The 12,520-nt window shown below is 31.5% G+C and overlaps 1 protein-coding gene across 2 annotated transcripts; it reads left to right on the forward strand.

Annotated features, from left to right (window-relative positions):
* The first annotated feature begins 82 nt into the window (after nt 1–82).
* On the forward strand, nt 83–9,763 carry LOC127723166 (MORN repeat-containing protein 2-like). Of its 2 annotated transcripts, XM_052229677.1 has the most exons (5): nt 83–185; nt 4,274–4,291; nt 5,830–5,910; nt 7,186–7,429; nt 9,539–9,763. In XM_052229677.1, exons 1-5 carry the CDS (start codon nt 176–178, stop codon nt 9,642–9,644), a joined length of 459 nt encoding a protein of 152 aa, XP_052085637.1. In that variant the 5' UTR covers nt 83–175; the 3' UTR covers nt 9,645–9,763. The 2 variants fall into 2 exon arrangements, with proteins under 2 accessions (XP_052085637.1, XP_052085638.1); XM_052229678.1 differs by lacking the exon at nt 4,274–4,291.
* Nucleotides 9,764–12,520: the final 2,757 nt, after the last annotated feature.

A 12,520-nucleotide genomic window follows, 5' to 3' on the forward strand; every position in this document is an offset into this window, starting at 1 on the left:
GTTTTAAATGGGATAATATTCATTTATGAGAATTTTTACACATATCCGAAACTATATTAGTTTAATTTCTCGCGAGATTTCATTTCCATGGTATTTTGTTTACAAATGTCTGCCTCCATGTATTAGTTCACAGATTAATAACCCTTGCAATACAAAAAGAGTACCTTTCACAGACATGCCTGCAGGTATAAACGTTGATCTATCTCTGAAATTATCACTAAGAACTTAATATCGTAACTTCTTTTCTTTCTTCGTATAAGCTGCCTCCATGTAGGAAGGTATCGGGTCCGTTCGCCCTGATTTCATGTTCGCCTGGGTCCATTCGCCCGGAGTCCGCTCGCCCATAGGTAGCAATACATATTTTCCTATCCGTACCGTCCATAGGTCCAGAAATTATTGTAGTGTTTATCAACAAAGATTTGACGCTCGATCTTTTCAATTCAATTTTATGGAAAAACTAGCAGAAAGGCATATGAATTTTTTTGGACCTCTTGATAGATAAATGTCTATGGTTTCAGGAAAGGTATCACTCTAATTGATTGAAATTTTCCTTTGGACCAAATTTTGGAGACTTTTGTGACATTTTCATCCCCCTTTTTGCAATATTTTGTATCAAATAATGCAGATTGTTGCCATGGTTACACCAAAAAGAGATTATATTTCCCCTTTTTAACTATTGAAAATGAAATCTATGGAAGATGCTCTTTCCAGAAAAATACACATGCATAACTCAAATAGTAAGCCTTATTTATTAGATAGGAAGGAAAAGAGGGTGGTTAAAAATTATGAGTCAGTGTCAATTTTAAGATTTTTTCCTAACTGTGTATTGCTACCCAGGGGTTCAAATTAGCGGTGGTCCGAGGTCCGCGACCTTCCATTATTGCAATCAGACTTTCATTTTGGTTACTAGCTGCGCCCGACGGACCTTCGATTTGAAAGAAAAAAAATCAACTTTGCCAACCTTTTGAACCATCAGTATCGTCATTTCAAAGCCATATTACTATTGACATGGTATACCCCTCGATAGCGTACTTTCAACCATTTTAACTGTCGGCAAAATAAGTTTGATAACCCATTAGAAGTGATGAAAGTTACCTTAAGTAAATTTGTAATCCATTCATTGCATTCAAAACGTCATATTCCCTTCCAAATAGCGTTTCAAACAATCTTTTATTTTTGTAAATTTTTTCGTCCGCCATTGAAATATTTGTACAAACTACTGATCGGAGTCGGGAAACGGACCAGCTATGAATGAAATCCGGATTCTAAGGGTAATGACTACGGATCCATAAATGGCACATCTGACAGAAGAATATTGATCCCAAAGGGAAAAATTAAGCATTCCACACTTTCTTTTCTTTTTTGATGTAAAAAAAGTTCTTTCTTTATTAGTGCTAGATATTTAGTTGGTAGTTTCTAACAAGAGAGGAACTAATATAATTGTGCAACATATGATGAACTTAAACAGCTATGAATTTGAACTGTTACAAATTTGAACAATATAAAAAAAGATACATATAGCCCTTTATATTATAGTCAACATCAAACATTGTAGCGCCTTGAGTGAGCACTTCTCTTTCAAATCTCACCACTTCTCCCTATCAGTTTAAAAAAGAGAAGTCACTTCTCCCCATGATTCTGAAGTAGTCTAAGCCCTGAGATAATGGTATAATTACCAATAATTGAGACAACACACCCATCCACAGTGACACCCTCCCCAATACCAAAAAAAAAGGCTATTTGAATTCATAATATACTTGTAAGACAATTACATCATTTATTATTATACATGTTATACCACGTGACACTGATAGTTTAGTGCTACATTTATATGGTTGCCTGGCAATATATTTTAAACTTAACAAAATATTGCATGAAGTTCAAATATAATTAAACAAGCTAACCTAAGACCAAAAAACACATTAATCTTACTGAGTTATGAGATATTTCAAATAAAGTAGGACCTGGAATTTATGTTGTGGACCTTTCAGTTTGGAGTGTAAAAGGTCCTGGACCTTCCAGTACCAAATGTTAATTTGAACCCCTGCTACCATAGAGTTCGTTCGTCCTGGGTTCGTTCACCCTACTTTAAAAAAAAAGATAATATAGTGGTATTTTAAGATTTAATAAACATATTCAGATATTTATATGATTCAATCATATTACAAAAATAGATATTCTCGAAATTATGAAAAAACATGGAAATATTTAAAAAGATATGTTTTTTTTTAACATTAATGGGCTTAATTCTTACACTAATTTTGTTTTATTTAGAATTATTTTTAATGGCTGTTTTGTTTATCCCCATACATTATTCAGTGATCAGATAATCAGATTTGAGAGAAATCTTATGCTCCTCGGATACAAATTTGCTAGAAATTATATATAAAAATAAGGAGATGTGGTATGACTGCCAATGAGACAACTATCCACCAAAGTTCAAATGAAGTGGATATAATTATAGGCAACGGTATGGCCTTCAGCAATGAGAAAAAAACCATAACGTATGGTAGACTTTAAAAGCACAACATGAAAAATATGAAACAATTCAATTGAGAAAACTAACATATGGCCTGATTTTTAACAAAACAATTTACAAAAAACAAATATGACAGACATGAACCAATGACAACCACTGAACTACAGGCTCCTGACTTGGGACAGGCAAATTAAGAATGTGGCAGGGTTAAACATATGCTCCTTTATGATGTTTGACAAAAAAATCATGAAAAAAAAATAATGGTGCTATTCATTTATATTGCAGAGGTACTGACACAATAAAGTCTTTGACAGATTTTAGGTTACATTTTGTACTTAGCATTGACCTCTTTAAATTGATTTTTTCAAATGTATAATGACAAAGAGATTTGGTAATATTGGCATTGCCGATGAGTCAAGTGACCATCATGACCACTAAATACTAACATGACTAAAGGATAAGGATTTCTATATTAATATGAGGTCCTCAGGGAAGATTAGTTATATAGCTACATAAAAATGTAACAGTTAGTAACCGTGTAACCCTCTTAAAATAAAGTATTGTTGTTGTTGTTATATCTTAGCTACATGTAATTGCTGTGAGTGTGAGGTTTTTTGTTATAGGAAAAATCTTGAATAGGAAAGAAAAATCAGAAATGGTTTTATCAACTGCCACGTTCTTGTCAGTAGTATAATGTGTAAAATGACCCATAGATCAGTAGCCTTTTACGTAGCTTTTTTGTTTTTGTTCAGATTTGTAATATAAGATTTAGTTGACTGTTTCTGAATAAAGAGGAATCAAATTTTAGATATTAAACTAATGTCACTTAACAACATTAAAAAAAGTAAAAATATTGTGAACCCTGATAATTGGATATATATATTAAATGAAAAGAGTTGTGATAATATACTGTTAGTTTACAGTCTCGTGTACATTTCGACATCCATGATCTTAATTCACATCTCATTTGTGTGGCATAATTACCATAACTTGTAATATTGTAGTACATCACATTGTACTGTTTTTTATTTTAGCTGCAAATAATTCTTATATACTGCTCACAATACTGTCAACTCTTTTAATTTACAATCTGTAAAGTGTTCAGCACAGTATATTAATATTACTTATCCTCAGCTAATATTAATCTCATTTGTTTATCATTTTGAAATCACATTTTATATTTAATTCAACTCCTTAACTGAAATATATTTAAATTTAGACATCTTATTTCTAAAGACATATTTGTAGAAAATATATTGTCAAATAATTAGTGAAATTGTTTCAACCATTCATTGAATTTATGAAACTTTTGGAAAAATTACCTGCATGAATTGGTTTTCAGTAATATTTTATTATTATTTGTTCACTGTCATTTACATGGCCCTTACTTAGACTCACCATAAATTGCATATATGTTTTTACTATGTTTTAATAAGGTTACTTAAATACTGAACAAAAAAAATATTTGAATAATAGAAAGAAACCAGCATTAAAATGAAAAGAAAAAAATATAGCCAGTATGAAGCAATTAAAAGGAAAAAAATCCATTAATTTCTTTTATCAAAATTACCAAGAAGACGTATAACATCAGGAACAACAAAAATATTTGACAATCTGACAACAATTATTTTGAAGACCCATTGGTGGCCTTGGGCTGTTTTCTGCTCTTTGGTTGGGTTGTTGTCTCTTTGACACATTTCCCGTTTCCATTCTCAATTCTATAATTGAAACTGTTTCACTATAAGTCACTTGGTTACATAAAAAAAACAATGGTAATTTGTTGAAATATTTCAGAAAATCAAATTGTTGAAGGTAATCTGTCATGTTTGTGTGGTAATTTGTCATGTTTGTGTGGACATTTGTCATGTTTGTGTGGTAATGTGTCATGTTTGTGTGGTAATGTGTCATGTTTGTGTGGTAATCTGTCATGTTTGTGTGGTAATCTGTCATGTTTGTGGTAATTTGTCATGTTTGTATATATGAATCCAAATGTGAGTAAAAACATTATTGTAACCTGTGTTTTATTGTTGACAAACTACTACGGTACTCAAATATTATGTAAAACATTTTTTATTCTTATTTTCTGCTTTTAACATTTGAATATTGAAAATCATCTTAAAATTCTCAATTTACCGGCTGTCTGTCACTAAAGGAAGCAGACTTTCTAGATTCCAGAATGTGATATCTTTGTAGTACCCATAGTTTCCAGCAAATCAAATCAACTAACACTATGTGGATTTTTTGTGATTCCAACTTTTTATGCCCCTGCCGTCACCGGAGGGGGCATTAAGTGTTGCCCTTATTTGTACATCTGTCCGTACGTACGTTCCAGTATTAAATTTTCAGTACACTATAAAGATTAACATACATTTGTAGACAAACTACAAATGATGATAACTTCATTTGATTTTTGTGTATTTAAAAGTATATGGTTGATAGTTTTAATCAATGTCATAGATTTACAAATGATCTCCCCTTAATTAATGTCACATATTTTCAAATGATCTCCCCTTAATTAATGTCATAGATTTACAAATGATCTCCCCTTAATTAATGTCACAGATTTACAAATGATCTCCCCTTAATTGATGTCGCACCTCCATAATGTTATCGCTAACAAATCACAACCTAAAATTTAAATGTTGTTTAATTATAATAATTCACATGTGTATGACAGTAGTAAATACCTCCATTCATCCTTTTCATTCGTTTTACAAAGAGATAAGTTTTCACTCATCTTTCTTCAAATCACAATTTACATATTTCTCATTTTTTGATGTCGTCACTGCTTCCTATCTATAACCCTTGTCATTTAAACAAAGCCTGAGGTTGACTTTTTGCAACGATGCTAACTTGGATTTTTTGTGTATTTTTAAGGTAAAGGGCTGATAAGTATTAAATACAACTCTCAATAAAAATTAATTACACAATTTTTAGTTCACTATAATGATGATAACTGAAAATTCATAAATGTTGGCAGTTTATTATTACAAAATTGCAACACAATAGTCTTTGGAAAAAAGTTTTAACTCGCATTTAAAATTTTGGCTGCATTATTTGTAATGCAGTATTACCTGAAATTGAAATATTAAATGAATCCAGTAATTTTTGAAGTTACAGTATAACCAGCGCAGTCTAGATTACAGTATTATTATCATATCACAGATTCACTAGTTATCTCCCCTTATTAAATTTCAATCAATCAACATTTTGGATAATACGCATGTTATAACCTAAAATTAAAAAAACTAATAAATGCACATCTGATAAACATGATAAACATATTATCATTTAAATGATAAAAATTTATGTTTTCTAAAATTTGCAATTAGTGTTTATATATTTTTCAGACAAGAAGGACAAGAAAAAGGAAGAGACAACTCCTACTGTGTTGAAAGGAGTCTATGTTTTCCCAAATGGAGATAAATATGGTAAAAAGAGTTTTTGCAAGCAAAGAAGTTTTGTAAATTTGTACAGAGAAATTGATAAAAAAAAAAATCATAAGTCTACTGCAAAAAATATAGTCCTGTTCCCTACCCTCTACTTACCCTAAGCATACATATGTATTTTATTGACTTTTTTTGTTAAACAAGTGTTCAAGTCCAGTGCTTTCCCTATATAGTTTACTAAACATGTATTACGAAAATAAGATTAAGTAGCCACAACTTAGCTATAGAAAATGGAAGATTTTATGGTATAACAAGAAATAATAGAATATGTACTTTTTGTAAAAATGATATAGAGGATGAGTTTCATTTCATCCTCAAATGTCCCTTTTTTCAAGGTTTTCAAAATTTTTATATTAAGCCATATTATTGGAAAAAATCATCGATGTACAAATTTATTACACAATGTAAAAGAGCTGTGTAATTTAGGTAAATTTATTTTTATATCTTTTAAGCTTAAAACCGATATGTTAAAATAGTGTTTATTTATAATTACAACAGCTTCTGCTATTTTGTCAAATATTTTGTGTTTATATTTTTTATTGATGTGAATGTAATTCAAATGTGCACCTATAGTTTATATAGACTTTGTAAAATTATTCTAGAAAATACATACCCACCTATCCTATTTTATTTTACCAGGATCCATGAAACAAGTTTTTATTTTTATTAGTCTAAGAAGGACAAAAACACCATGGCCAAAAAAAAGAAAGTTAAAAGACAAGCAATAGTGCACAAACAATGCAAAGAAAACATGTGTTTACACGTGCACCAAGCAGCAAGAATCAGTAAAAATTTGAAATAATTCATTGAGAAAAATGAGCTGAATATTGAAAGATGAGGCCCCTCATGGGGGTGTCCAAGTAATCACATTTTTTTGCCAATATAATCACATAATCATTAATTATAATTTAAACAAGATAATCAAATAATCAAAAGTATAGTCCTAGATTATCAAATAATCAAATAATCATGAAATATTTGGTCTGGTAATCAAATAATCACTATAAAAACGGCCAAGTAATCACATAATCAAAAACACCATGAGGAGGTTCAAAGATAAAAAAAAACTGAATACATTGAAACAGATTTCTTTTTTCATTGACATTGTTGTTGCTATCAGTTTGTCTTTATTTGTTATTTCATATCTTTCTCTAACTAGAAGGAGATTTGATTTTTATATCATTTGAATAATTGGTAAAATGAAATAAAAATAACAGTAACGGTTCAAAGTACTATTTCTTTTTAAAACATTTTCAGAAGGAGACTATTTACATGGATCAGATGGGTCAATGGACAGGTCTGGTATGGGAATTCATGTTACTACAGATGGTACAATGTATGAAGGAGAATGGAACCAGGATAAAATGAACGGACAGGGAACACTGAAACATCCTTCTGGTGCAAAGTATGCGGGACAATTTGTAAACAACCAGTTCCATGGTTTGGGGACCTATACCTGGCCTAACAATTCAGCATACACTGGACAGTTTGTTGAAAACAGGTAAACAATAAGATCGATATTCATTAAGCCAAGCTCATAATTTATTAGATTTATCAAAGGATTTATGGGACACAGGTGATGCTCCCACTTGCATATAATGTTATAAAGGGACATAACTTAAGAACACTTAAAGTGACACAACACAAATTCGAACTTGATCTCTGTTTTGTGGTAATTAGCATTGTGTTCAAGTTTCATAACATTTGTTTGAGGCAATCTAAACTTAGAGAAAGGAAACTAATTTTGGGACTTACGGATGGACGTACAGATGGACAAGGGTAACAATGTCCCCTCCATAAAAATCAGGAAAAGTTTGGAAGTAAATTCAACAGACATAATGAATTTTCTTGATCATTTAAAATAAATTTCGAAAATAACAAATGAAAATTGGCCTTATGGCTAATTCATGTGAAATGCTAAAGGATATTATTTTCATTCTCTTTCAAACAGTTGAAATCATTGGTAAGGTTAGCCAATCTTTTATTGTTTAATTGTGAAAGGTCCTTGATTAGATGTTAATAAAAGGTTAGCCTATTTGATGTTGAAAACTTCTCAAATATATTATGATATGTCTTGATGAATGTAATGGATGTGTCAACTCTTCAAATAAATGACACCTAATGAAACCAATCCATAAAGTGTTATAACTGCAAGTCCATGTAACTCTAACAGATAGTTACATAATTAATAACACAATTTATTATTTATTTTTCTCTAATTCTAAGCCGACTTATACTTTCCCCAACAGGTTCATTTTTAATAACCAACATGTATGTGGCTGGTTTGATCCCAGTTCTTCATCGGTCAAAATTCAAATATGACATCAAAGTTTCTTGCTTTCCTCTTATTTTGCTATTGTGACGTTGTGAAAAATAGGCCACCATTCCTGATGACATCACATAATAAAGAACAAATCTTTTTACAATTCATTGAAAAAGAAAGATTTGCTATTGTGAGGTTGTGAAAAAAGGCCACCATTCCTGATGACATCACATAATAAAGAATAAATCTTTTTACAATTGATTGAAAAAGATAGATTTGCTATTGTGATGTTGTGAAAAAAGGCCACCATTCCTGATGACATCACATAATAAAGAATAAATCTTTTTACAATTCATTGAAAAAGAAAGATTTGCTATTGCGACGTTGTGAAAAAAGGCCACCATTCCTGATGACATCACATAATAAAGAATAAATCTTTTTACAATTCATTGAAAAAGAAAGATTTGCTATTGTGACGTTGTGAAAAAAGGCCACCATTCCTGATGACATCACATAATAAAGAATAAATCTTTTTACAATTCATTGAAAAAGAAAGATTTGCTATTGTGACGTTGTGAAAAAAGGCCACCATTCCTGATGACATGACATAATAAGAAGAAATCTTTTTACAATTGATTGAAAAAGAAAGATAAAGTTTGACAGCTCAAGTCTTAAATTTATTTTTAGAGAAACAGATTCAACCACAAAATCTCATGCAATACAATATTTCTCAACTCTTGACAATTAAATATAAATAATGCTAGCAAACCTCTGGTTTTAAGTTGAAAATTTAACTGTCTTAAGTGGTATCACACTTGATGCAGTGGAAGAATATATATTTAAATCCAGCCTACTATAAAGTAGAGGGCATTATTTTTTCTGGTCATCTTGTCCATCTGTCCATCCATTATTCAATCCCGTATCAGGTTAAAATTGTGGTTTAAGATACCTTAAAGTGTTGGTTTGAAGTAGTTTGTGGTCATATCAAATTGAAACTTGATACACATGTTCATTATTAAGTGAAGTGTTAAATATATATGATAAATCAGCTTCATAAGCAAAATTACACAGCTCAATTCATTATTATTCGTAGGATACCAAGTTTTGTAGATTTTGTGGGTGAAGGTGAAACACATATTTAGATTTTTAACATAGAACACATTTTCTATAGGCCGGTATCCAGACTTTTGTAAAATCACGAAATCAAATATCCACGAAAAACAAAATTTTTCCTCAATCCTCAAAAAACAGTATCTATGAAAATTAATGAACCAACAGTATGCAACTTAGGCTCCATGGTGTCCTATGTTTTTACCTACATAAATACAATTTGTTATATATTTACAGACTTGAAGGAGGCGGAGAGTTTACAGATACTGACGGACAGGTGTGGGAGGGGACATTTAGATATAGAGCTGCTCCAGGACTCAGATTTAAACTCAATCTAGACTAAGATAAAAACAATAACATCCAACTTGGATCTACAAGAAGCATTTGGAACAAAGACTGCCTTTATGTCATGGAAGAATTAACATTGTGTAAATATTGTAAATAAATCATACAGATCATTAATTTGTGTATTTACCTGTGTTCTACCTGTTACAGTGTTAGTTTTAGATCTCAAATTATCAAGATGGCCATGTTTACTTAAATAATTGCTATCACTTGGCATTTATTGTCCATTTGTTGTGGGAAGTTTGGTGGATCTCTCGAGGTACTCAGGATTCCTTTACAATAAAAACTGGCCCTCATGATATAGCCAAGAGGGCTGAAAGTGGCGGAAAATGCCAACAATCAATTCTTTTAAATGTCTGTTATCTTTCGAAAACAACTTAAACAGTATTCTCTAATCAAACCACAGAGGCAAATGGTATTTATTGTTAAAATGATTGCCCTGAATGGACAAACATGGATACTATAACTTCAAACTGAATTTAACAATAAAAATCAACTAAAACTGTAATTTATAGTCTGAGATAATTGATAGTGTTTTGTGAAACAAAACATTTTTGGTAATTTTAAAAAGAAGTGAACCAATGTATTAATACAATGAGATGTAAATCTATGCCAAGAAGACAGCAACCAATTAACATGAAAAGCAAAAAAACACCTAGTGATCAACACTTGTTCTTCAACAATGGACAAGTGTCCTTACAATATGTCAAGCTGAGTCTATACGGCAATGACTGATAGAACAATGGGCAAGTGTCCTTATAATATGTCAAGCTGAGTCTATACTACAATGGCTGCTAGAACAATGGACAAGTGTCCTTACAATATGTCAAGCTGAGTCTATACGGCAATGACTGCTAGAACAATGTACAAGTGTCCTTTAATACAATATGATAATCTAGGTTCATACGACAATGGCTGCTAGAACAACGGATAAGTGTCCTAACAATATGGTTAGCTGAGTCTATACTACATTAACTGCTAGAACAACGTCCTTACAATATGTCAAGCTGAGTCTATACGGCAATGGCTGCTAGAACAATGTACAAGTGTCCTTACAATATATCAAGCTGAGTCTATACGGCAACATCTGCTAGAACAATGTACAAGTGTCCTTACAATATGTCAAGCTGAGTCTATAAGGCAATGGCTGCTAGAACAATGTACAAGTGTCCTTACAATATGTCAAGCTGAGTCTATACGGCAATGGCTGCTAGAACAATGTATAAGTGTCCTTACAATATGTCAAGCTGAGTCTATACGGCAATGGCTGCTAGAAAAATGTACAAGTGTCCTTACAATATGTCAAGCTGAGTCGATACGGCAATGGCTGCTAGAACAATGTACAAGTGTCCTTACAATATGTCAAGCTGAGTCGATACGGCAATGACTAATAGAACAATGGACAAGTGTCCTTACAATATGGTAAGCTAAGTCTATATGGCAATGACTGCTAGAACAATGGACAAGTGTCCTTACAATATGTCAAGCTGAGTCTATACGGCAATGGCTGCTAGAACAATGTACACAATGTACATGTGTCCTTACAATATGGTTAGCTGAGTTTATACGGTAATGGCTGCTAGAACAATGTACAAGTGTCCTTACAATATGGTTAGCCGAGTCTATACGGCAATGACTGCTAGAACAATGGACAAGTGTCCTTACAATATGGTAAGCTGAGTCGATACGGCAATGGCTGCTAGAAAAATGTACAAGTGGACAAGTGTCCTTTCAATATGTCAAGCTGAGTTTATACGGCAATGACTGCTAAAACAAGGGACAAGTGTCCTTACAATATGGTAAGCTAAGTCTATACGGCAATGACTGCTAGAACAATGGACAAGTGGACAAGTGTCCTTACAATATGGTAAGCTGATTCTGTATGACAACGGCTGAATTTCTGAAGTAGTACTTTCTTAGGGTACGGCATCCCACACCCTTTGTTGTCTGACATCGTCATCCGTTAACTTTTTAAAAAAGAAAGCAAAAACTGTTTAAGGCAAAAAAGTAGTAAAAACTACGATTTTTCTCATTAGAGCGCACAATGTTGACGTTATTATGACATCATAATTGTCCTGATACTGTATTTTGTCAGACGTTTTAACATATTTTGTCATTAATTTTTTTTATTATTAATGTTAAATTTCATGGAATGTTCGGGCCAATATGGATCCGTAGTGAAACCTACTCCTTTGTTAATATCAAAAAGTATTAGCATAACAAGACCTGCAAATATACCTGCCTTAATACATTTTTGCTTTGTTTAATGATCAATGAATAATATCATCAGTACAAGTTATGAGCTGCAATTTTCGAAGACATATGAAGGAAAACGTCAAATTCGGTAATTGTACTGCTTTTAACTGGTTATTTTAATATATTTTAAGTTTATTTATTAAATTAGATATTTTAGCACATAGATAAGAATTAAACATTTGAATGTTGTACCTACAAGATAAAAATAATGTTAAAGTATTGTAATTCAGGGTGAAAACATTAAGTAACGTATTTGTTTCCTATGGTAACGTATTTGTTACATGCCTTGAACAGATACATTACATCTTATAATTTATTGGTTTCATTCAAGTTTTAAGCGTCACGCTCACTTCTCTAATTTCAAATATTATATATTTAAAGTTTATTTATAATTAATAGTTCCAGAACCGATGTATACCAAAAAAACAAAAAAATAATTATTTTGTGTTTAAAGAATGATTTGATTGTTTTCGTGGATTTTTGCGATAACAAATAAGCGGCATCAGATCTTTCACGATCATCTTTGATTCGCCTGTTCTTGCATCGTATTGTCTACTGAAAATGCTATATTTATGTAGATAAGATACTGAGTGCTCAGTTTTTCTGAATACATAATTT

The sequence above is a fragment of the Mytilus californianus genome, unplaced genomic scaffold, assembly GCF_021869535.1.
Source record: "Mytilus californianus isolate M0D057914Y unplaced genomic scaffold, xbMytCali1.0.p SCAF_13, whole genome shotgun sequence".
Taxonomy (NCBI): Eukaryota; Metazoa; Mollusca; class Bivalvia; order Mytilida; family Mytilidae; genus Mytilus; species Mytilus californianus.

Excerpts from the sequence above, each read along its gene's own strand:
- LOC127723166 (XM_052229677.1), top strand. Across the intron at positions 5,911-7,185 it reads CCCAAATGGAGATAAATATG|AAGGAGACTATTTACATGGA; the intron begins GTAAAAAGAGTT and ends AAACATTTTCAG. Across the intron at positions 7,430-9,538 it reads GGACAGTTTGTTGAAAACAG|ACTTGAAGGAGGCGGAGAGT; the intron begins GTAAACAATAAG and ends ATATATTTACAG.